Source organism: Aquarana catesbeiana, linkage group LG05 (assembly GCF_042186555.1).
Source record: "Aquarana catesbeiana isolate 2022-GZ linkage group LG05, ASM4218655v1, whole genome shotgun sequence".
In the NCBI taxonomy this organism is placed as follows: Eukaryota; Metazoa; Chordata; class Amphibia; order Anura; family Ranidae; genus Aquarana; species Aquarana catesbeiana.
The window spans coordinates 608,756,458-608,780,467 of NC_133328.1; the positions used below are offsets into that span (position 1 = coordinate 608,756,458).

General features: G+C 44.5%; 1 protein-coding gene across 1 annotated transcript in view; it reads right to left on the reverse strand.

Moving 5' to 3' along the window:
• The window catches only part of TMEM65 (transmembrane protein 65), a 182,673-nt gene extending 158,962 nt beyond the window's left edge, over positions 1–23,711 (reverse strand). The window contains exon 1 of the mRNA XM_073632227.1: positions 22,892–23,711. Within this exon, the coding sequence (XP_073488328.1) occupies positions 22,892–23,150 (259 nt within the window). The 5' untranslated portion in view covers positions 23,151–23,711. The remainder of the gene's footprint in view (positions 1–22,891) is intronic.
• Positions 23,712–24,010: the final 299 nt, after the last annotated feature.

Consider the following 24,010-nt stretch of genomic DNA (forward strand, 5'->3'; position numbering starts at 1 on the left):
CCATCCGATCTCTCCCCTCCACTGTACAGATCAGTACACAGAGGGGAGAGAGGAACCGGCGTCATGACATGACACCAGGTTTGTTACAAGTGATCGCTCCGTCGAATAAACGGCCGCCGGGTGTACCAAGATGGCCGCCGCTCCGGAGCTAGGCCAAAGCCGCGGCCTTTCCTATGGCCGAGGCCACAGAGCGCTCCGCGGATCGCGGGTGTCCCGTACGGATCAGCCTCCGCAGATCGGATCACGGATCGATGACGATCCGTTGCACCCCTATAAGACATCCCCTGAAAATAAGCCCCAGTGTGTTTTCTGTAGCCAAAGTTAATATAAGACCCGGTCTTATTTTCGGGGAAACACGGTACCTACGTCACCTTACCTACCTTCCTCCTTTACAAACCTACTTTTCTGCAATCATAGGTGCTCTTTATAAACCTGATATGACCTGATGATGTAAAAATAAAAATACAAAATTTTAAAAAATACAAGCCGTGTGATATTATGTTTTCGAGGGAGGTGATCTGTAGGCCATGCCCTATACAGGATCAGGATTTATTTATTATTCGGCGTAGTGACGGCGGAGAAGAACGTCATCCTACCAGATTCCAACATACACAGCAATACATAAACACTGACACAGCGAAGCGTACAATGTAGCGTTATGTGTATGGAAGGCGACGCTCTATCTATTAATAACACAACCTCTGCAGCCCGCAGATAAGGCCCAGCGTGATAAGGTGGAAGCAGTGACCTAATCTCTGAATGTACTACACAGACTCATCATTACTGTACATAACTGCAACCAAATGGATTTTCCTTCAACATTTCCAGCCTGAGAGAATCTAATTACTGGGTGAAACCAAAAGTTCTTGTGGACCTTTTAACCATTTCAGCTCTGGAAGGTTTTACCCCATTCATGAAAAGGCCATTTTTTACTATTTAGCACTGCACTACTTAACTGGTAATTGATGGTGTCAAGCGTGTGTGGCGGCAACCAAGTGAGGAGTACCAAGTGTGTCTTACCTACAGTCAAGCATGGTGGTGGGAGTGTCATGGTCTGGGGCTGCATGAGTGCTGCCGGCACTGGGGAGCTACAGTTCATTGAGGGAACCATGAATGTCAACATGTACTGTGACATACTGAAGCCGAGCATGATCCCCTCCCTTCAGAGACTGGGCCGCAGGGCAGTATTCCAACATGATAACCACCCCAAAGACACCTCCAAGATGACCACTGCCTTGCTAAAGAAGCTGAGGGTAAAGGTGATGGACTGGCCAAGCATGTCTCCATCTAAACCCTATTGATCATCTGTGGGACATCTTCAAACGGAAGGTGGAGGAGCGCAAGATCTCTAACATCCACCAGCTCTGTGATGTCGTCATGGAGGAGTGGAAGACGACTCCAGTGGCAACCTGTGAAGCTCTGGTGATCTCCATGTCCAAGAGGGTTAAGGCAGTGCTGGAAAATAATGGTGCCCACACAAAATATTGACACTTCAGGCCCAATTTGGACATTTTCATTTAGGGGTGTACGCACTTTTGTTGCCAGCGGTTTAGACATTAATGGCTGTGTGTTGAGTTATTTTGAGGGGACAGCAAATGTACACTGTTATACAAGCTGTACACTCACTACTTTACATTGTAGCAAAGTGTCATTTCTTCAGTGTTGTCACATGAAAATAGAAATATAATAGAATAATAGAATAAAATATTTACAAAAATGTGAGGGGTGCACTTTTGTGAGATACTGTATACTGGAATTTTTTTTTATACTGGTAATGGCGGTTATCAGGGACTTATAGTGGGACTGTGATAGTGCGGTGGCCAATCTCACACTAACTGATACTGAATTAGTGATAATAATATACACTGTACTAATGACACTGGCTGGGAAAATGTTGGCATCTAGGGGTAAATCAAGGGGTTAAAGTGATTGTAAATCCTTGATTTCTTTTTTAAATAAAAATAACAAACATGTTATACTTAGGCTCGATTCACACAGGGGCAACACGACTTCAGCGCGACTTTGCACGGCGACTTCAACTCGGCTTCAACACGACTTCAGCGCGACTTTGATCAATTTACAACGCGACTTCAAGTCGCCTCCAGGACAGGCGACTTTGGCTGTGGCCAATCACAAAATAATCAGCTCTCTTGGAGGGAGGGGTTTGCATGGGCAAACTAATTTTTTTAACTGTAAAGTCGCTTCAGTATAGATAGAGATCCGACTTGGAGGCGACTTCCATTGATTTCTATGGTACAAGTCGCCTACAAGTCGGATCCAAGTAGTACAGGGAGTACGCTCTGAAGTCGGAGCGACTTCAATAGTGTCTATTAAGACGCTCTGATTCCCTGTAATGTTAATCTCTTCTTGGGGCGACTTGGGGCGACTTGAGGGCTTACAAGTTGGATCCCAAGTCGTCCTAGTGTGAACCGAGCCTTACCTGCTCTGTGTAATGGTTTTTGCACAAAGCAGCCTCGATCCTCCTCTTTGGGGGACCCTCGCCAGTGCTCCTGGCTCCTCCTCTTCAATTGCCCCCACTGAAAGCCACTTCCCATGGGAACACTCGTGCGGGCTTGCTCCCGAGTCCCACTGCTGCATCCATTGACACAGACAGCAGGACGCACCCCCCGCGTTACAGCTTTTGATTTACAGCAAAAGGCGCCAATCTGTCCAATGAGGAGAGTGACAGTGGCTGGGGCTGCTGTGCTCAGGCACATCCCTGGATTGGATCGGGTTCAGGTGAGAAAAAGGGGAGGCTGGGGGGGGGGGCTGTAGCACAGAAGGTTTTTCACCCTAAAGCACAGAATGCATTAAGGTGAAAAATCTTAAGGCTTTACAAGCACTTTAAGTGTGTGCCTAGCAAGTGTTATTGTGTGTATACTGTATGTGCTGCTTTTTACTAAAAATACCTTTGTTCTGATTTGCAGGGAGAAGAAACAAAGAGATAGTTCCCTCTGTATAGAGCCCGGTGTTGTTTGGGCTCTGGGCTGCAATTGGACACAGCTGATCAGCAGGTCCTGGCCATGAATCATTGGCTGGGACCTGCTGACAAAACGATTGGACACAGCAGGCGTCGGCGGAGGGGGCACTGGCACACCCTATACCCAGAACAACCCAGAGATGTACGGGTACATCTCTGTGCCTATAGGAGCTACCCATCTGCCTTACAATGCATGGTGGGTGGCCTGAAATACAACACATCTCAAAATTGTTGGGACGGAGCAACAAAAAGTAAAATGGTACCAACAAGGAAGAGCTGGAAGAACATTTTTCAACTAATTAGGTTAATTGGCAGCAGGTCAGTAATATAAATGTGTATAAAAAGAGCACTGTAGAAAGTCAGAGTGTCTCAGAAACTTCAGAAGTAAAGATGGGCAAAGGTTCACCAATCTGTGAAAAGCTGCATCTAAAAATTGTCACGCAATTTCAGAATAACGTTCCTCAATGTAAAATTGCAGACTTTTAATATATCATCTAAAAAACAGTAAAAACGAGGTGCAGGCCCTCCATAGGGTAGTAAATATAAATAAAGGTGAATTTATTAAAAAATAAAAATGCACTCACAAAGATGACAAACAGGGCAGGTTAGTGAGAGCCCGATGGAGACAGAAACGGGCGGATGATTATACACATCCCAGCCTTGGCCACCAGCATAGGGCTGGATCCAGACCTTGAGATCTCTGCTCCCTGGAGTAACTGCACTAGAGAGATTGAGAGATTGATATAGGGTTACAGGCTGGGGGAAGGAAGAGACAATTGGATGAATCTCATTAGCTAGCTGGAAAACTTTATTACATGTTGGGTCATAAAGAAATGCAAACAGCCAGGCATTAGGGTCTCAAGCTCAATGTGGGGGGTCATCAGGTTAAATTCTCAATGGTTGGCGGGTGAGTGAAATTCCTACTCAACTTCAGCGTCAAGTAATGCAAGTTGTGTATTGTGCAACATAATTGGCTGATAAGGGGAATATCACATGGCATATCAAGCTTGCATACAGTGATAATTGAGTTTTTGGTGTGTTTTTAGCATTTTCCAGGCTCAAAAGTAATAAAATGTTTCCCTACTAGACGAAAACGCGCCTAAACGCGGGTAGCCGCGTTTGGAGTTGAAATGCCTCTAAACACATCTTCTGAACGCATTTTTTTGGGTTCCAAAAAAAGCCTCTAAAAACGCAACAGCCTAACCACTTCAACCCCGGAAAGATTTACAGCCTTCCTGACCAGAGCACTTTTTGTGATTCGGCACTGTGTCGCTTTAACTGACAATTGCGCGGTCGTGCAACGTGGCTCCCAAACAAAATTGACATCATTTTTTTCCCACAAATAGAGCTTTCTTTTGGTGGTATTTGATCACCCCTGGGGTTTTTCTATTTTGCGCTATAAACAAAAAAAGAGCGACAATTTTGAAAAAAAAAAAAACGCATTATTTTTTACATTTTGCTATAATAAATAACCCCCAAAAATATATAAAAAAAGCATTTTTTTTCCTCAGTTTAGGCCGATATATATTCTTCTACAATAAGCGTTTATTGATTGGTTTGCGCAAAAGTTATAGCATTTACAAAATAGGGGATAGTTTTATAGAATTTTTATAAATTTTTTTTTTTTTTTACTAGTAATGGTGGCGATCAGCGATTTTTAATTTTTTTGTGAGTGCAACATTATGGCGGACACATCAGACATTTTTGACACATTTTTGGGACCACTGTCATTTATACAGCAATAAGTGCTATACAAATGCACTGTTTCCTGTGTAAATTACACTGGCAGTGAAGGGGTTAACCACTAGGGGGCAGTGTAGGGGTTAAGTGTGTCCTGGGGAGTGTTTCTAACTGTGGGGGGGGGAGGGGCTGTGTGTGACACGTCACTGATCTCTGCTCCCGATCACAGGGAGCAGTGATCAGTGACACTGTCACTAGGCAGAATGGGGAGATGCTCGTTTACATCAGCATCTCCCGTTCTTCCTCTCCGTGAGACGATCGCAGGTATCCCCGCGGACTTCGAGTCCGCGGGACCCGTGACCCGACCCACGGAGCTTGCCGCGGGCACGCCAGCAGGCCACCTCTTACAGGGCAACGTACAGGTACGTGATTCTGCTTGTACGAGCCCTTCTGCCGCAGTAGATCTGCGTGAGGCGGTCAGCAAGCGGCTAGAAATGACTATAAACGAACCTGTGTACATGTACTCATAAGATAACAGAGGAGAGTAAAAAATGCCCAACTGCTCCTAAAAACGTCCGTTCACCAGCAGCTGTGTACATGAGGCCTTATGAGTAAAACAGTGCAAGAGAAATTTCCAAGTCCACCGTCCATATCAACCAGATTCCTGATTGGTCACTATGGTTTATGGCAGTTTGCTCCCCTTTCTGTTTACTGAACCAGACCAAGTTTACCTGTGCGCAAAAGAGGCCGCCATTTTGTATGCTGGCCCTGTATATTTAGGGGTGCACTCAGTAAATTCCCTATGGATTAGTGACGATCCTCTGGCATGATGCACTTTCTACCTTATACCACAGCATCATCCACCAGTGAACGTATAGGGTGCACATTTTTTGTAACCTCAGAAAACAGGTCCTCTTTCACAGTCTTGTTCCATTTTCCATCCTAAGCGCCGAGCAGATGGAATGAAATGCTTGGCTGCACATACAGATCCATATCACAACGACTCTGTCTGTTTTCCACTCCCGGTGAAATTCGGAGTCTGTACTTTAAGTCACAGGCAATTAACCTGTCCCTCCCCTCCTCATGGGACCAGTCTTATCTACCTTGGCCGACAAGGATAATTCTGAACACAAACAAGTTCACCCCGCTGGCGGGCATAATGACACGTTTCGAAATAGAATTAACCAGTACAAGGACAAAGGCGCCTATTACCAGCGTGACAGCAAAATGCCTCTCAGTAGGTCTGAAGGAACAAATTCAACACGAGCACTTTAGAGATTTCACCGACAGGTTATCATTTTTGACGTTTTCTTCCATTATGCCTGAAAACAGCGCTCACTGCCATTTGGGATTATGTTTTTTTGGGGTTATTGCAAGCGGCTTAAAGTGGAGTTCCTCCCACTTTTACAATTCTTCAGCATCCCTCACTAAACTGTGCACTGTAAACAAACTGGATATTTTTTTTTTCTCAGCACCTACTGTATATCTGCTGTATTCATTTTTCACTTCCTCCTCCCTGGCCGTGGCCCATCGCATTATTTCCTGTTTGCAATGCCTTCTGGGAAGGGGCAGCAACTTCCTCTGACACTGCCGCTGCTATGGAAACCTGACCTGAAACCTATTACACTGCTTGTGCTGCACTGAGCATGTGCGAGATCTGCAAGGATGAGATCCAGGAAGAAATACAGTCTGGCTTCAGATGCCCACACTTAAGATGGCCACGGCCTGCTGAAAGTTTATAAAATAACAAATTACTGCTATAAACTAACAAAACAGACTTTAGTTTACAGACTAACTTTACTAGAATACATTAAGCTTGTGTATTATAAGGGTATTTTTATTTAAAAAGTATAATTTCGTCCGGAACACCACTTTAATTAGTATTTATCAAGAACTGCAGAATGATTAGTCTTTATGCTGTAGAGATCTGAGAGTGAAAAAGGTTGAGTAGTTTAGCAAAAGGCAGTAAGTGTCATGGTCAGGGGGTCAGACTCAGAGACCAGTATCTATAGCAGTAGATTGGCTCCCACCGACCATCAGGAAAAGTACACAAGCAGATCACCCTGGCTGATGATGTGGGCTCATCTGAGGTGCGGGGTCCAAGCACTAGCCGTTCTTCACCAGAGCTTCTGACGGTGGAGATGGGTTTTGCTGCGTGTTAGTACCAGGTAGAAATGCACTGAAATAATAGCAGCCAAAACATATCAACAGAAAATGGTGTTTTTGCCATTTTGCCGCCAGAGAAAAAGGTGCCGATAATATGGTGCCAAAAATGTACGTGATTCTACCACAATTTTACTGTGCTTATGTGTTTTTCATAGGTCACGTGATTCAAAAACTGCATCAAAAACGTAACACGTGCGTTCTTGCTGCATTTTTAATGCATTTCAATGGGGAGGTACATTTCTGGTGCGTTGACCAAAAATGCAGCAAGCAAACTTTTAAACACCACAATGGAGCAGAGTGAAGACATACATGGAATTTAAAGGGATGCATTTTTCTTGAGCTTTTCTTGTGCTACAGGTGCTGATAATGGCCAACAATAAACCTGTGATCATAGGTGTGCGCAGCCTATTGTATTAGGGTGTGCACCCTAAAGCTCAAACACACATGCCTGTGTGTGTGTCTACATATATATGACCCCGGCAAATTGATCTCTCTGCCGGCACAGTGAAAGAGAAGAGCATAGACACGTCTCTTATGGCAGAGCCAGTAAGAGGTAGATCTTTCACATGTTCCTGTTGCTACACAGAGCAATAATACTAATGCGCATGGGGTGATTAGGGTGTACCTGGGCACACCCGGCACACCCTGTGCGCACGCCTATGCCTGTGATGGAAGGAAAGAAAACTGCATAATCAATACACTGCTTAAGACTTCAGCGAGTGATTCAACTCAAGTAGAGGACAACAATCCAGACGATCAGCAGGGCCAGTGCTACAACTAGGCAGCCTCCTAGGGCACACTGTTGCCTAGGGGCGCCCAGCCACTAGTGTTCCTACTCTACTCTCTCTGCAGCAAGCAACAAAGTCTCAGCATCACTGAGATAATGCAATTCAGACTGTGACAGTATTTCAGTATCGCAGATTTGCATGTATTTGGTGTATAAAGACTGATCTGTCCATGTACCGAGGGGTCGGGGTCAGGCCCCCCCTCTCCCCCCCAGTAGCCTGCATGGATGGGCGCTGGTGAGGCTGCATTTGATGGGCGCTGGTGAGGTTGCATTTGATGGGCACTTCATTAAAAAGGTGGAGTGTACCAGGGCAGGGCAAAGGGGGTGGAGTCAGGGTTGGGGCCAAGGGGGGCGGCAAAATGAGGTTTTACCCAGGGTGTCAAAAATCCTTGCACCAGCCCTGACGATCAGCATCAGGTCCCTTAGGATGGCCACCACAGGCCGCCCCGGAACGCTTAGTGGATCGTGAACCGAGGCAATCTAATTCAGTGTGACTACTTCCCTTGTGCTTGGGATCCAACATGCTGCATTGTGGTATGCAACACATGTTATTGCTCCGCTGCAGGCACACACATTAGTCACTCCCCCAACACCGGGTGCAGGCTTGTGGCAGTCATTATCCGTTTCATAGATTCCACATTGAGCAATAAGAAAGAGAAGTAACTCTCTTTTAAAAGCCTTGGATATGCAAATTTATTGAAGCATCCGCTATTCAACCTGCTCCTGTAGCCTCTAATGCTTTTCACTGGAGCTTGAGTTGGAGTTTCTATGATTAAGCTTGGGAGGCCTGGGGTACATTCTGGATTCCCCTAGGGTGCCGCAAGCATGGGATCCAGTATGCCCTGGATCAGCATCATGAGTTGCATTGGTATGGGCATGCGTATTCAGGAGAAGATGGAAGTCAACCTTCCTCCAGCCCTTCTCCACCATATGCCCTTGGCTGTGCTGATGGAGCCAAAAAGGTAGAGCTCTGATGTGGAAGGGACTGCGTGATTGGGGGACCTGTGTGAATAGGGGCCTTTGTGATGGAGACAATGTGCGATTATGGGGAAAATAACAGGAAGTCACTTCTTGTCAGGTCTCCTGTGGGCATTTCCGGGTGCTGGAATGCATGCGACTCTCGGAAGAGCGGCGATTTAGGACATTTGCTTGAGGCTGTTGGTGCTTTAGGTAGCACCAAAAAAATTGAGTTTTATTCTGCTTTTTAATTCTCTAATTATGGGTAAATAAACGTATTGCACCATTAAGGCTGTTATCTATTTTTGGGTACTTGGTTAAAACTACGGCAGAGGATACCAGAAGAAGTACCTACTGACTGTTACAATGGGTGGCTGGATGTGATCTGTGAGAAATACTCGTTTTATCCCCAGTGTCTTAAGGCTTGTTAAAGCTTAATGGTTGGCGAGTGGACATCTGTTACACACTGTGGTGGAGCACGTACTGGATAGTACTGGACACTATTCACTTCTGAGCACGGTGTTTGGAGGACTTTGATAAGAATTTGTGAAAAAAAATCCATGTTATTTTTTCTATTTGTTCCTATTTTTGCATCTATACATTGTGGAGATTTACATATTCTTTGAAAAAAAACTATTTTCATGGCATTGCACTATATGATATTTTGTATGGTGGTTGCACAATAGTGCCTCCCTTTTGTAATTCTTGCACATTAAAAAGTAGTTCATTCACTTAAATGGGCAGCTGTTCAATTTTTGTTTCACCATATTACCGGTATATTTTATTGTTGGCACCATATTTATCACATTAACTGAACAAATACATTTTTTATGTTTTATTCATAATTTGAAAAAAACGTGAGAGACCTTAAAAGTCCTATATATTTTTTCTGCAGGGATTTTGTCAATGTGTACATAATTAATTAGAGGACATGGCACCTTTTAAAAAAGGAGATTTAACACGTTTACTACCCAATTTTTTCCTATTTTCTTTTCTTTTTTGGCCTCTAATGTATAGAGGTGACTCTGATGTGATGGGGGAGCCTCCAGTGTGAAGTTCATTTCATCAAGGTGGTTGCATGCATTGTCCCATGCTCAGGTTTCCCATTGATAAGAAATATTCGCATTTTTTACATTTTAGACTGCGGTTTTTCAAGATTTTGCATAGAGTGCCACGGTTGAAGAAAAACATTGCATGAGATCAACTTCTGTCGAACAGACAAAAATGGAAAACTTTTGGCAATCAGCGGCTGTATCTACCTCACTTGTGTGGATGGAGGAATTTGTTTGTTTTATTTATTCGTTCAGTCCACTGGCTGAACAAAAAAAACACTATGTCCAGCTTTAGTGTCTTGGCATTCAAAGGATGGGCAGAGATGTTGCATAAATAATCCATTGCTTCCTTCCCTTTTCTCAATGAGTAGACAGAAAGATTGGCCCTGTTATGAACAGAATATCTGAGAAGATGGAACGCATCCAACACTCAGAAGCGCCTGTATTCGGCCCTAGGGAGACCCTAAATGGCTAGATCCTTGCTTTAGTCATTACATCAGGCCATTCCAAATCAGAAGACCAAACCTCATCCCTAATGATGTTCTCCACCATTCCATGGCTTGTCAGTAGACATCAATTAGCATGTCCACACCTGACACTTGCTGAATTGCACATTGTAGAGCTTAACACTAGATGTGGGAAATCTCTAGGAAGGGAACATGAGACTGTGACCCGATGTAACAAAGTCAACAAGCAACCAGAACCCTACAGAACAGGCATTTTCGGCAGTACAGAAAGGAAGCAATGAAAAGAAAATTCTTAATATTTTTCAGCTTAGTAAAAATTTGAATCCAAAAAGCTTCGTACCATGCAATTATATCCGATTACTTTTTAGAGGGTGACTACCTTTGTTCTCGATGGTCCCACTGTATGTAGGAACGTAGCTACCCTCTCTTGCCCACTCCTAAGAAAGATTATAGACAATTAGAATTGCAATGTGCATATAGAGCAACTAATGTGCACTGATCGTTCCAAACAAACCAAAGTGCCCCGCTGGTCCTGATGCCTTCTGAGATATGGGACATGGATATCCCAGATGGTTTCAGGAGCAGGATACAATTCATTCTCCTATAGGCAAAAATGGAAACAGGTGGCAGGGTGGAGTATGAATTCAAGAAAAAAAGGCATGCAGGGATGATCATCCACAGGTAATTGCTATATTAACAATAACATGCGGATGGCCACATAACTGTGGGCACTGGGCTCCCATTTCCTTCAGTGGGGCTTCTCGGCTAATCACAGGGAACTCCATGGAGTCTCCCATGGGTAACTGCAAACGGACCCTAAACAGAGCTCCTTCTCTTTGCTCTCAGCTACGATGGAACAGATTTTTGAACAAGCGGCAAGAACCTCTCCCATACTCTGGAACTCCCTACGTCAATCTATCCAACCATCTCCTACTACATCCACCATTAGATGATCCCTGACAACCCATCTCTTTAGAGAAGCCTATCCCACCTCTACCTAACAAAATGAACCTTTTTTTTTCCTCTTTTAACTCATCTCCCACAGTTATTACCTTTTTTTTATCACTTGACCCTCCCTCTTAGATTGTAAGCTCTAATGAGCAGGTCCTTTTTTTTTCCCATTTCAATTTTTATTAATTTTCAATAACTTTTATTGAATCGTATTCTGACTGTACTGTCTGCCTTCATTTTGTAAAGTGCTGCGCAAACTGTTGGCGCTGAATAATAAATAATAATAATAATAGATGCAGTGGCTGGCTTGAGTGCCGGTTCACACTGGGAATTGCACAGGAACACGATGTGCATTCCTGTGCAATTCACATGCAGTGTAGTGCAATTTGAGCCCATTTGTTTTGAATGGACTAAATTGCAGTGGACCGCAGCAAAACTAGTGCATGCACTACTTTATAAAACACACTGCAACTGAATCGCATGGTACTGCACCATGGCAAACATATTTGCGACCTGTGTTTGGGATGTCGTTAACTTAAAGCAGTTCTTCACTCTGAAAAAAATCTAAAAGTTAGCATCTACAAATACTGTAGCTGCTGCCTTTTAATAAAACACTCACTTGTCCTGGGATCAATTGCTATCCTCACCTGAACATGTTCTTCACCGGTCTTCGGTTGCCGGAGCTGCCATGTTTACTGTGTCTACACAGCCAGCTGGCCACTGTCTAAGCCAGTGAAAGGTCCAGGAGCCTTCTGGGACCTGTAATGCGTTCTGGAAGGTTGAGGGCGGGAAGGGTTGGGGGTTTGTCAGAGAACATCGGGTGGAGCACCGTGGTGTTTCGACCAGAAGTTGGAGCAGGTGTTTCGACCAGAAGTTGGAGGGGGTACTTGGTCAAAACCAAGTACCCCCTCCCCCAAAAGAGTGCCAGAACAAAAATAGAAGAGGAGAGGAGAGGGCATTAAGGGGAAATTTCCCTTTAGGGTGAAGTTTCAGTTTAACATTGACACCCACTGCAGATTGCAACTGCAGGTTGTTTTGATGTGAAGGAGCCCTTATGCCTTGTACACACGATCGGATTGTTGGCCAACAAATTTGTGGAATTTTGTCCGAAGGGCATTGGCTCAAACCTGTCTTGCATACACACGGTCACACAAATGTTGGCCAATAATTACAAACGTAGTGACGTACTACGTGGTTTTTCAGCTCTTTAGCGCCACCCTTTGGGCTCCTTCTGCTAATTTCGTGTTAGTAGAAGTTTGGCGAGTGTTGATTCGTGCTTTTCTTTTCGCGATTTTCATTTAGCGCTTTTCAGTTTGTTTCTGAACTGCCGTTCATCAACCAGACATGTTGCGGAATCGGAGGAGATAATGGGGTTGATTTACTAAACCTGAAGAGTGCAAAATCTGGTGCAGCTCTGCATAGAAACCAATCAGCTTCCAGGTTTTATTGCCAAAGCTTAATTGAACAAGCTGAAGTTGAAAGCTGATTGGCTACCATGCACAACTGCACCATATTCTGAGTGCTCCAGTTTTAGTAAATCAACCCCAGTGTGTTATTTATTATTGGCCTTGGAGTTATTGCTTTGACATTATTTTTTTGGTTGAATAATGATTTGATTTGGTATATTTTCTATATTTTTGGATGCATAGAATGCACTTTTTGGTTAAGTTCTATTGGCAGATAACATGTCTAATTTTATTTTTTTTTAATGCACAATAAAAAAATTGTGGAGAATAATACTTGGCTATGTGTTTTACTTCAAATGACAGTTTGGGAGTAGGCAGTTACATTTTAAAAAATACAATGTAAAATTAACAAGGGACACCAACATAGTTGTATCTTTGATCTTAAAAACTACTGGATAATAGTGTTGTGGTAACTTGCCCAAATTAAAAAAAAAAAAAAAAAAAAAAAAGCATACTAATATTATTCTTGATATCACTAGAAAAAAAAAGCCTCTGAAAATTTGTTTGCAATAACTCCATCAGTATCACCAGCAAAGCAGCTTCATTATTATCCCATTAAAGAAGAAGAGAATTGTGCACTGCATTTCGACATTTCATAATTTACCACGTCACGAATGTTAATTCTCCATTACGAACGCTAGTTTAGAAGACCGACGGCTTCCAGCTCGTCCTTGCTTCCGAGCATGCGTGTTTGTACTTTGGAGTTTTGTCCGACGAACTTGTGTACACACACTTGGAAAATCCAACAACAGACATTTGTTGGCGGAAAATTTGAGAACCTGCGATCCAACAATTGTTGGCGGAAAGTCCGCCAACAATTGTCTGATGAAGCGTACAAATGGTCGGATTGTCCACCAACAAGCTCACATCCAACATTTCGATCGTGTGTGCGCGGCCTTAGAGTAAACCTGTTACTTTGCCCGGTCTGGTCAAAGCACAGGTCCACTTTAGCTGTGGATATACTATTACCACTGTTCACCTTGTGAATTTTGAAGCATTCTCTGTAAATCATTCTTGAATGTGGCAAAAATGTAAATTGATTAAAAAAAAAAAAATTGAAGGAAGAGTGCAGAACCACCATGATTATATCTCATTATCCTCAGATTATCTAGTGTGCGGAGGACCACCATGACTCTAATAGTTCAGGAAATCTCAGCCCTGAAGCAAAACGTTATCTTGTTACTGATCATCGTCTCTCCAGCAGTTACTTATAGTGATCTGCGTCCCTAATGAGACACAACAAGGAAACGTCAACCGCGGCTGCAGAAACACAGGCAGGCAGGAGCGTGCGGTACAGGCAGGAGCCGGGGTAGGATGAGCAGAAGTTAGGGGTCATCACTAATTGAATCCTCTGGGATCTCTTGCCTACAAAGAGGAGCGCATTGTTCTTCTCCACACTGAGCAATCCTCATAGGTCTGCCTATTAAAGGCATTTCACAGAAAGCGTTTCGCTGCTTCAGATCAGGAGCTGTAAATACGCTGGGTCGATGAAGAAAGCGCCTTAGATTCTTAAAGGAGAAGACCTATATCCTCCAACACTGAACATCTGAATGCCTGTAAGGGGGGGGGGATCAATATGATGGATAGCGGAACAAACGGTCTAATGGAAAAGCAGGATACAGATTTCTAATAGAATGTTGAAGTCGTTATATATAAACAGTGATCAGCTTTTAGCTAATATGCCGTCCAGCCAATGACACCTTTAGGGGTAGTTTACCCTAGTATTGCTCTCTGAAGGGGCGATCTGACTCCCTCCTCATTCATGTATAAACCAATAAACCACCATTAATTTGAATCCCCAAAACATTATATATATATATATATATATATATATATATATATATATATATATATATATATATATATATATATATATATATATATATATATATATATATATATATATATATATATATATATACACACACACACACATACACTTTTTTTAATTTTTAGCAGAAGCCCTATGGCAGTGATGGTGAACCTTGGCACCCCAGATGTTTTGGAACTACATTTCCCATGATACTCAGCTACATTGGAGAGTGCATGAGCATCATGGGAAATGTAGTTCTAAAACATCTGGGGTGCCAAGTTTCGCCATCACTGCCCTATGGAATAAAATGGTGGGTGTTGCAATTCTTTATGCCACACAATATTTGCGCAGCGTTTTTTTTAAAAAGCAATTTAATACCCATTTTTGGTCAAATGTAAAAGATGATGTTACGGCGAGTAAATAGATAAATAACATGTCACGTTTTAAGATTGTGTTCGCCTGTGGAATGGCACCAAACTACGGTACTTAGAATTCTGCATAGGTGACGCTTTAAACGCCTTTACACGTTATCAGTTTGGAGTTACACAGGAGGTCTGGTGCTAGAATTATTGCTCTTGCTCCGTCGATCACGATATCGCACAAGCGCGGTGCAATCACAGTTTACATATGCGTGCAGGACTTACGTATGCATTTTCATTTGCGCATAAGCACAGGGGGGGCCTTTTACTTTTTTTTTTCTATTATTTAAAACATTTTTTTACACTGTCCCTTTAATTTTTTTTTTTTATTTGTTTTGTATTAAACTTTATTGCTATCCCAAGGGATGAACAACATCCCTTGTGACAGCATGGGCTGTGAAAGGTCCTCTTTATGGAGAGATCTGGCCTCCAATGCAGCCAATCAAACACAGATTGGTCTGATCAGCTGTGTTCCTGGCCACTAACGGGCAGGTAAACAAAGAGCCGAAACCAGAAGTGTAACTTCAGCTCTCCACTCTCTCTTTATAATTCAGCAATTTGAATGGATGTAGAGAAGAGAAGACTGCAGATAAACAGGTACAACTTATGTAGGAGGATATATTTCATCTCTGTGTTAGGAGGCCAGTCACTTCATTGGGAATATGTAAGGGTTTACAACCACTTTAATCAAGATGAAATTCAACAGAATTGGTATATTTCCTAGAATAAATTGCTCGGCTCCCGGGTAACAGCCGCCCCATCGGATCGCACTGAACAAAGACACGAACGTGGCAGCAGCCAGCCAAGTGTGAAATCAATGCAATATCCGTAAAAGTTCCATTTCCAGAGCAATTTATAGCAATTGAATCCGTCAACATGAATCTGATTATTCCCGCTACTACAATGTGTCGATCTCCGCGCCAATTTTAGAGATTAGGCCGAAAATAAAATAATAGGGAACGTCAGGTTACAAGTCTTCATGCCGACATGGAAGTCACACTGATGGCAGAAGGGAATAGATAACGCCGACCAGCCTGTTCTTAAAGGGCCGGTACACCAACACTTATGGTTATGTTTTCTGCAGGGACACCGAGGGGAATGATCAGCCATTGGTTTCTATCTTGTGTGATCTCCGTCCACCTACTAGCCATGGCCAACACTAAGGAATCTCACAGCATTATGGGAAGAGGTCACATGACACCTATACCAGAAACCACTGACTATTATGCAAGGATTGTGCCATTAAAAAGAAAACAAAAACGGGGCGTCCTGTAAAGGTCAGTATAAGTGGGAAGAGAGGTGTTTAAAGAGGCCCTGTCACTGTGCCCCATTGCTAAACGAGGTTATTGACCAGTGTTGTATGGGTCACCACCTGACAGTGTGCATGCGGTGCAGCAACATGGACAGCGAACGGTATCCAGCCACCTGTATTGAGGTCACTCAGTGGTATACTAGCTTGGAGGGAAGGAGAGAGAGATCTATTTTTTAATGCTCTGATTGGCTGTTGTGTTCTCCATGCGTCACCCCCAGTAGGGCTGGAACCTGTCCTTCACCGACTACTGCTTTCCCAGGGTCTATCATGTTGGGCTGTCCAGCTGCCTGCAGGAGAGAGCCACTCATCTGATCAAAGGAGTTCCTGTTTTTTGCTGAAGTGACACACTGACAACATTACACCACTGTACTGTAGGCTGCACCCCGATATTACCCGGTGACAGGTACTCTTCATACCACACTACTGTACTGCTGGCTACACCCCGATATTACCCGGTGACAGGTACTCCTCATACCACACTACTGTACTGCTGGCCGCACCCCTATATTACCCGGTGACAGGTACTCTTCATACCATACTACTGTACTGCTGGCCGCACCCCGATATTACCCGGTGACAGGTACTCCTCATACCACACTACTGTACTGTAGGCTGCACCCCGATATTACCCGGTGACAGGTACTCCTCATACCACACTACTGTACTGTAGGCTGCACCCCGATATTACCCAGTGACAGGTACTCCTCATACCACACTACTGTACTGCTGGCCGCACCCCTATATTACCCGGTGACAGGTACTCTTCATACCACACTACTGTACTGCTGGCTGCACCCCGATATTACCCGGTGACAGGTACTCCTCATACCACACTACTGTACTGTAGGTTGCACCCTGTTATTACCCGGTGACAGGTACTCCTCATACCACACTACTGTACTGTAGGCTGCACCCCGATATTACCCGGTGACAGGTATTCTTCATGCCACACTACTGTACTGCTGGCCGCACCCCGATATTACCCGGTGACAGGTACTCCTCATACCACACTACTGTAGGTTGCACCCTGTTATTACCCGGTGACAAGTACTCCTCATACCACACTACTGTACTGTAGGCTGCACCCCGATATTACCCGGTGACAGGTACTCCTCATACCACACTACTGTACTGTAGGTTGCACCCTGTTATTATCCGGTGACAGGTACTCCTCATACCACACTACTGTACTCCTGGCCGCACCCCGATATTACCCAGTGACAGGTACTCCTCATACCACACTACTGTACTGCTGGCCGCACCCCGATATTACCCAGTGACAGGTACTCCTCATACCACACTACTGTACTGTAGGCTGCACCCCGATATTACCCGGTTATAGGTTACTCTTCATACCACACTACTGTACTGTAGGCTGCACCCCTATTTTACCCAGTGACAGGTACTCCTCATACCACACTACTGTACTGTAGGCTACACCCCGATATTACCCGGTTATAGGTTACTCTTCATACCACACTACTGTACTGTAGGCTGCACCCCTATTTTACCCAGTGACAGGTACTCTTCATACCACACTACTGTACTGCTGGCCGCACCCCGATATCACCCGGTGACAGGTACTCTTCATACCACACTACTGTCCTGTAGGCTGCACCCCTATATTACCCGGTTACTCTTGTACTGTACTGTAGGCTGCACACGGAGAGATTTTTGGCACACACACACATGAATCACGGCTCAGAAAATCAGCTGACACTCCATTCAGTGCAGCTCACATGACAGAACCTTCCCGAGTGGGAAGAGTGAATCACTGGCACTTCATACTTTCCACACACACAGCTGGAAATCCTCTCCATTCATAGACCCGGTACCACCCCTAGGCTGCAGAACAGATGTGTGACAAGTGCATGAGCAGTATTGTGTCCGTGTTCAGAGCAAACTTCATACCATGACAGTCCGTGTACAGAACATGTTTATTAGGACATCTTTGGAACTGCCAGAAACTCTGCAAGATAATCACTACTGTAAACTCATCACACACCCGGTCCAGTATTAAACAAAACCCGTACATGGCCATCTATGACCGCCTTTGGAAAATACTAGCCACTTGGCTGTCTAAGTCATTGAAAAGCATTAAGCAAGCAGCAAGTGAAGTTAGAACACCTAATCTCCTTACTTGCTCTGTATTGAAGCTTGTGGATGGGAATGACAGCGAGGCAACAAGCATCAAAAGTAGGAGGTAAAAAAAAAAAAAAAAAAAAAAGTTTACATATTTTTTCCCTATTTTTTTTTCCCCTTTTAACATAGCATTGTATAGAGCCAGGCCGCGTTCACAAGAGCGTTTGCGGAGGGTTACCACAGAGCACCGTGAGATACAGAGATACAACAGAATGACAATGAATTGCAAAATCTGCAAGATGACAGATGCAGGCAGTAAGTCCCCCGGAAGATAACCGCTGTATGAGATCTCCTGATGACTGACAGTAACCCATCATTAGAGAGAAATCAGGCAGCTGGGAACAAACGCTGTCAGTCTACAAACACCAACCCAGCATGCCGTCCTCACACACACAGGTCAATCAACACAGCTTTTCGAGTAAATCAGCAAAATTCTGTCACGTTCATCAGACTTTTATCCTTGGATCTGATCATGTGAGAACAAATACACTGGGAAGATTTTCGAGGAAAAAACAACCATGTCGTCTTTTTTACCATATTTATATTAAGTCATATTTGTAGTTAAAGCTGAACTCCGGGATAAACAAATATTGTCAAAAAACTATTCATCATGTGTATCCACTTGCCGACTGCAATACGTATATATACACAAGTCGTGGTTTGCAAGTGGTTTACCGGGGTTATGGCTGAAGCTATTGGCCAAAACCCTGGTATTTCTTATCTCATGAAAGCGGTCCAAGTAGCTAATTAGCTGCTGGACCACTTTCAGAGTTTTTACCGGCGCGCCCAGGAAAACGATCCACTTTGCGTGGCAAGCCATAGAGGTGAATAAAGACCAGATCTTTTCTGATCACCTCTATGATCTATTCTAGGAGGACCAGAGCGACGTCATGACAGCACTTTCGGTCTAGGAATAAAGTAAACAATAATTTTCTTCTTTTTTTTTTTTAAAGCAAAAAGATCACATTTTTTTTTTATCTTTTGTTTTTAAAGGTAGAGGAGAGTTTTGGGGTCTTAGTCCCGAATCACACCACTGTTTTTTTTTTGTTTTATTATATAAGTGAAAAAAAAGACCACAAACTGTGAAAAAATTATATTTTCTACTTTGTTATAAAGCATATCCAATAAAAAAAAAAAATGCTAAAAAAAAAAATGTTTGGGAGTTCTAAGTAATTTTCTAGCAAAAAAATACTGATTTTAACTTGTAAGCAACAAGTGCCAGAAAAAGGTTTAGTCTTTAAGTGGTTAAATCTCCTTCATTTACAGATTGAAGTTCATCCCTTTGATCTAAAAGAACTAAATATTACAAGGTTTCTCTTTTATCTAGCAATGTTGTGATAAACTTGGCAGTCTGCTTTTTTTTTTATTTTTTTTTTTTTTGACAGCTGTCATCAGTGAGCAGAGAACTGCTCTGCACTGAATCCAGGAAATGCTGTTTTAAGATCGTGAGGGGGGGTTGAATCGCGATCTCGATTCTTTAATGATTAATCTTGCAGCTCTAATCTATCTTGATCGACAGATATATTAGAGCTGCACAATTAATCATTAAAGAATCAAGATCACGATTCAACCCCCCCTCACGATCTTAAAACAGCATTTCCTGGATTCAGTGCAGAGCAGTTCTCTGCTCACTGCTGACAGCTGTCAAAAAAAATGCAACCTGCTAAGTTTATCACAACATTGATAGATAAAATAGAAGCCCTGTAATATTTAGTTCTTTTAGATCAAAGGGATGAACTTCTGTCTGTAAATGAATATGACACATACGCACGCACGCACACACACACACACGTGATCCGGCGCACAGCTGCCGCCCTGTAGCAGTAAAACTGCTATAGGGCGGACGGCAACTGGTTAAAGACTCTAGCAAGGAAATCATGTGTTAATGTAATATGCCCAAAAGGAACGTAAAGTCCATAAGCCATAGACATCAGGTTCACACTAAAGATTGTCCCTTAAAAGGTCATCTACTTCCAGCTGTCAGTTTGTAAAACATTTTGGTGGAACCTCCATCCGTGTCATGTACAGTAGTGATGGTCGTCTCCATCTAACGTCTGAAGTGCACACTACTTGGTTCAATGTTGTCCCACTACACCACACACATGAGAAATCTACGGAAACCTTCGAGGAGGCCACCAGGTTCCAACTGCCTGGAAGCCTCCACAGAGATTCATCTAGGAATACTTGCTCTTAGCACAGAACCTCAGAGCCCTATGGACGCATATATGTTGCGGCTGGGTGTTAGGGTCCAGGTGGGAAAAGGTTAAAAACAAGCAGAAGATTTTCTAACCAGAGACTGTTTGGTGAAAGTCACATTCTCTGCTTTATCCCCAGACCTCAAACTACTGATAGCCCAGGCAACCAGCAGAATAAGAAAACACCAATGGTGGCATCTTCCATGGTTCCCCTAGGAAAGGTTTCCCTTAAAGGTCCTCCTTTCTACCCATGTTTTCTCCAACTCATATTTAGGGTGTAACATGAAACATGGTCACATTCCACACCCCAACCCACTGAATCTCGGAGTTGTCATTTTTTTTTTTTAATTTGCGAAAACCCGCGTCATCCATTCGCAGAGATTTGTGAACGGACAGACTACAAGTCCCATGTGCCACCACGGCAGAGGCACTCGTAGATCTCAATGCAATATAATTGAGATGATGTCAGCACACTTGTAGTTCGTTGATACTCCCCCCCCCCCCCCCCCAGCCCTATGACTGAAGGTCTGGACCTTGGTGGGGAACTGCAGCTGGAAGAGAAGTCTGCAGTAGCGAGAGTACTGCACCCCACTATTCACACTTGCAATGCTTTGCACACTCCAATGCAAAAAAATTAACAAATACACATTTTTGGAAATCAATATGGGTGCATTAAATTAAATTTTTTTATTTTTTGCAAAAGGTGAACTATACCTTTAAATCTGAACACCAGTTATGGTTTTTATTGCATGGTTACATTAGCTCAGCTCAATCCGAGTATGTACTGTATAATCCATACCTGTGAAAATCACTGTAGTAGTCTCTGCTACTACAATGATCCTTGCTGTCTTTCTCGTGCCCTAACACATGGTGAACACAGGGGGGAGGGGGGTTACTTGCTCAATAATGGAGCTATTCAGTCACACAACACCCTGCATTTTCTCTCTGTGAATGCAAGACTCTGATTGCACTAATTGGAGATCAAGAGATCACTGCCTTGCCTCTCCACCTCGTCCAATCAGGGATTGCTTTGCATTCATTGAGAAAAAATACAGGATGTTCTCTGAATATGTGACAAGTGACGCCCCCCTGTGGTTACTATGCAGCAGGGCAGACGCTCAGCATGGGACCCTGAAAACAGTGATGAATGATGATCACTGTAGCAGTGCTGACTACTACAGCTTCCACAGGTATGGTACATGCATTAGTTATAATGGTCCAAGCTGGATCAATGTAAACATGCAATAAAAACCATACCTGGATTTGGGATTTAAAAAGGTATAGTCCACCTTTAGCCAAAATAATTAAAGTGGATGTAAACCTCAGACATGAAATATGAACAAAGCATATCCCTCTATAGTGTGTACTTGTCTCAATCCAGAGCACTAAGTGCCATTTCTGTCTGCTGCTTCCTTCCTCTGCTATCAGCATAAATCATTTCTGACAAGTTCTACTGTGGATAGGGGAAGGACCTCCAGCTGATTGACAGCCTCAGCTCTGTTCCTGTGTGGAGGAGGCGTGTCCCTTCCCTCCAATCAGCTCTCCCCTCAGGGGCACGCTGGGTTGATGATGTCACAAAGGGTGGGGTTCCCTGGTGATGTCACTGGGTGGCCGCGCCCCTTAGTTAAGAGCTGCCAGCGGCGGGCGGCGTGAATGACGATGACTCTACACCGGGGGACATTTTATTAACATTTTTTTTACATAAAGAAAGAAAGAGTCAAAAACTGCCTACTGTCATTTTTTACACTACACTTTTTTTTGGATGAATGAGTAGGGGTACAATGTACCCCTACTCATTCACATAGGTGGGGGGGGCGTTGGATCTGGGGGGCCAGCTAAAAAAGTTAGGAGCCATTTTTTTGTTTTTTTTAAACTAAATGCTTTATCTTCAATAACAAAACCCCTTCTCTTATGTGGGCTGACAAACCCCAGATGCCAGGGTGCAATTTTTAGTCGCCATGGCGACCAGGGATTTGTTGATCCCTGCTCATCAATAATGGGGGACAAGGTGCTTTGCGGGGGGGGGGGGCATGTCCCCATGTTGAGGGCATGTGGCCTGGTATAGTTCAGGAGGCCCGGGAGGGGGGCACTCTATTGTCCCCCCACCTTTTTTTTTACCTGCCAGGTTGCGTGCCCGGATAAGGGTCTGGTATGGATTTTTGGTGGGGGGAAACCACACTTTTTTTTTTTTTGTCGTGGGGTTCCCCTTAAAACCCATACCAGACCTGAAGGGCCTGGTATGGATTGGAGGGGGGTGGGGGGACCCCAACGCTGTTTTGTTTTTCTTCAGAATTTTTAATTGCCAGCTTGTTTTGTTTACATTCAGGTGTCAGCGAGGGGAAAACCGCTGACAGCGTGATGAGTCATCGGTTGTCAAGGACGCGGCGGCCGGCTTCCCTGACTGCTCCTTAACAACCGATTACCGCAATAAAATCCAAAGCCGGGGTTCTTCTTTAACACACAATGTAACGCATGAAATCACAACGTAACAAATGGCGCCTTACCTTGCGCGATGGCGATGGACTCGAAGCGGTGCAGCTCTCTCAGCAGGCAGCTCCTCTCGCTGGCGTGCAGGCTGTAGATGAAGTCCTTGGCCCCCTGCGCCGTGTTCAGCGACTCCATGGGGTCCTTCCTGGGGTGTGTGCCCAGCAGCCTGCAGCTCTGCAGGACGGCGGTCCCCGGGCACCTCCCCTGCCAGCTCCAGGGCTTCAGGGTGACGGCCGGGCGCAGGGCAGTCCGACTTAACATGGGGAGCATGGACATCTTCCGGGGGGCGCTGCGACCTCTCGCCTCCTGCTAGTTACTGATCAGAGGAGAAGTCCGGCTGGGGCTGTGCACCGCTCACTGCGATTGGACTATACCACCTGCCTGATCATAGGGGGGTCTCCACACATAGAGGGGGGCATAGAGGAAAAGGGGGTGATCACCCTCCTAGGGTGGAGGCAAGTCCTGTCACTGATCAACCTTCCAAAATTCCTATGTACAAACCAGCATTGCCAACCAATCAATAGTGATCTGGGCAGGAGCCAATCAATGATGAGGGAGGTAGGTGGAGGTCAGGGATCGGTCTATAGGGCTCAGGCTGTACACTGTGGGGACAGGTGACAGTTGGCTGACAGTTGGGCTCCGCACACACATCACAGCCTGATCTCCGGCTCCATCCACTCACCCCCGGACGGGATCCGGGCTCCTCCGGTCACCGCAGCGCTGAGGATCCGATCACAGCTCTCTCTCTACGGGAGCAGCGCGAGCACTCTGACTCTGTCCCCGGGAAGGAGGCGGGGCGTCCGCGCCTCTGACAGCCCCGGCGTCGTCGGCCCCACTGCGCAGGCGCGCGGTCAAGGCTTGTGTGGACGCGCGCGGTGCGCGGCCCTGTGGATGCAGCACATGCGCAGTACCGCTTTTCCCCCCACTTAGAGGGGCATTTAGGGGTCAGTGGGGTGCCCAATGGAAAGCTTTGACTGTGAACCTCAGGAATAAAAAAATCTATTATATTTACTAATGGAACAAAAACGGTCCCATCACATGTAATGAGTTTGTATAGGTATTCCAATCACATGTAATGAGGTTGCTATGGATACTCCCATCCCATGTAATGAGGTTGCTATGGACACTTCTATTAT